The sequence below is a fragment of the Sinocyclocheilus grahami genome, unplaced genomic scaffold, assembly GCF_001515645.1.
Source record: "Sinocyclocheilus grahami isolate Dianchi unplaced genomic scaffold, SAMN03320097.WGS_v1.1 scaffold6526.1, whole genome shotgun sequence".
NCBI lineage: Eukaryota > Metazoa > Chordata > Actinopteri > Cypriniformes > Cyprinidae > Sinocyclocheilus > Sinocyclocheilus grahami.
The window spans coordinates 7037-8300 of NW_015510907.1; the positions used below are offsets into that span (position 1 = coordinate 7037).

Sequence of the window (1264 nt, forward strand, 5' to 3'; positions counted from 1 at the left end):
AATTGGTGGCTGACTAAATACTTTTTTTCCCCACTGTATATGCTTATTATTGACTTTTGTGTCCATAGGGTCAGAGACGTCAGCAGAAACTGGGCAGTAAAGTCGCTCTGGACTCTCTGACCAATCAGAGCACAGCTAGCAGCACCGATCCAGCAGACGCCTCCAATCAGAGTGTATCAGTAAATGGCAGCGTTGATGCAGAATCAGGTGAAAACATCCAGGAGCATTTGAGCCTTGAGAAACCTCCTGCATGCTCACAAAATGAGGATGAAGACGACGAGGAACCCGAGCAAGAGCATGCTACTTCTGTCAACAACCGCTTCACTGCCTTATCTGAAGACCAGACCACTGAAGATGTGTCTGTGGAGGGAGAAGAAATAGAAGATGTGAATGCAATTGAGAAAGAGGACTGTGCTCACCAGCTTTGTGATGAAGAGGATCAGTTAGTAGAAGAACTGAATGCTGTGTCACTAAAAACAGCTTCAGAAGATGAGATGGAGAATGGAGATGAGGCCTCGGGTGATGCTAAAGAATACACAGTGGTGAATCAGGACCCAGAGCTGGCCTTTCAATCACTGGCCAGCAGGGCGGCGCCAGAGAAGCAGGAGTGTTCGGTGGAGTCCTGCCTGTATCAGTTCACTGAGGTGGAACATCTCACAGAGAACAACAGACTGATGTGTGTCACCTGCACAAAACGCCAGTCTGGACATAAAGCCGCAGACGGTACCGTGCTCAACTATTACCCTAGTAACAGCTGTTTTAGCTCCCTCTTGTCTCTGTTTTAAACTCAGCCCAGTTTAGGGTTCAGAAACTTTTTGTCACTTAGAACATATTTATCCCCTGAAATTTTAAGTTACTTAGTATTTCTATAATTTAACAATACTGGTATTGTTAATGATATTGGTTAATGGTTGTATGACATTCAAATGAACACACATATCACAGTTTTTTCCCCCTTTTATTCTACAGTGGGGCTGCATGACTTATTGTGATTATTTTGTCATATATTATGATTTCTACATATATCCACTGCTGAGACAAAAAGAACATAAACTCTGTTACTAATGGAAACAGTAACTTTTACATTTTTTTTTGGTTCGATCTCTAGATAGAAGAGACAACTAACACTACAAGTTACAATAGAAATATGTATTCTTCCCTTTCAAATGTTCAAACCCTTGAGCTTTTGACGGCAATGTTTTTGCGAATTTAAATATTTTGCAGTATAAATGTTTGAGCTATTTTCTAACATCTCATTTTGCGA

The 1264-nt window shown here is 41.3% G+C and overlaps 1 protein-coding gene across 1 annotated transcript in view; it reads left to right on the forward strand.

Annotated features, from left to right (window-relative positions):
• The window catches only part of LOC107577597 (ubiquitin carboxyl-terminal hydrolase 16-like), a gene marked incomplete at its 5' end in the record, with an annotated part of 9357 nt that overhangs the window by 6972 nt on the left and 1121 nt on the right, over window positions 1–1264 (forward strand). Inside the window, one exon of the mRNA XM_016263655.1 lies at window positions 69–723. Coding sequence (XP_016119141.1) covers window positions 69–723 — 655 coding nt within the window. The remainder of the gene's footprint in view (window positions 1–68; window positions 724–1264) is intronic.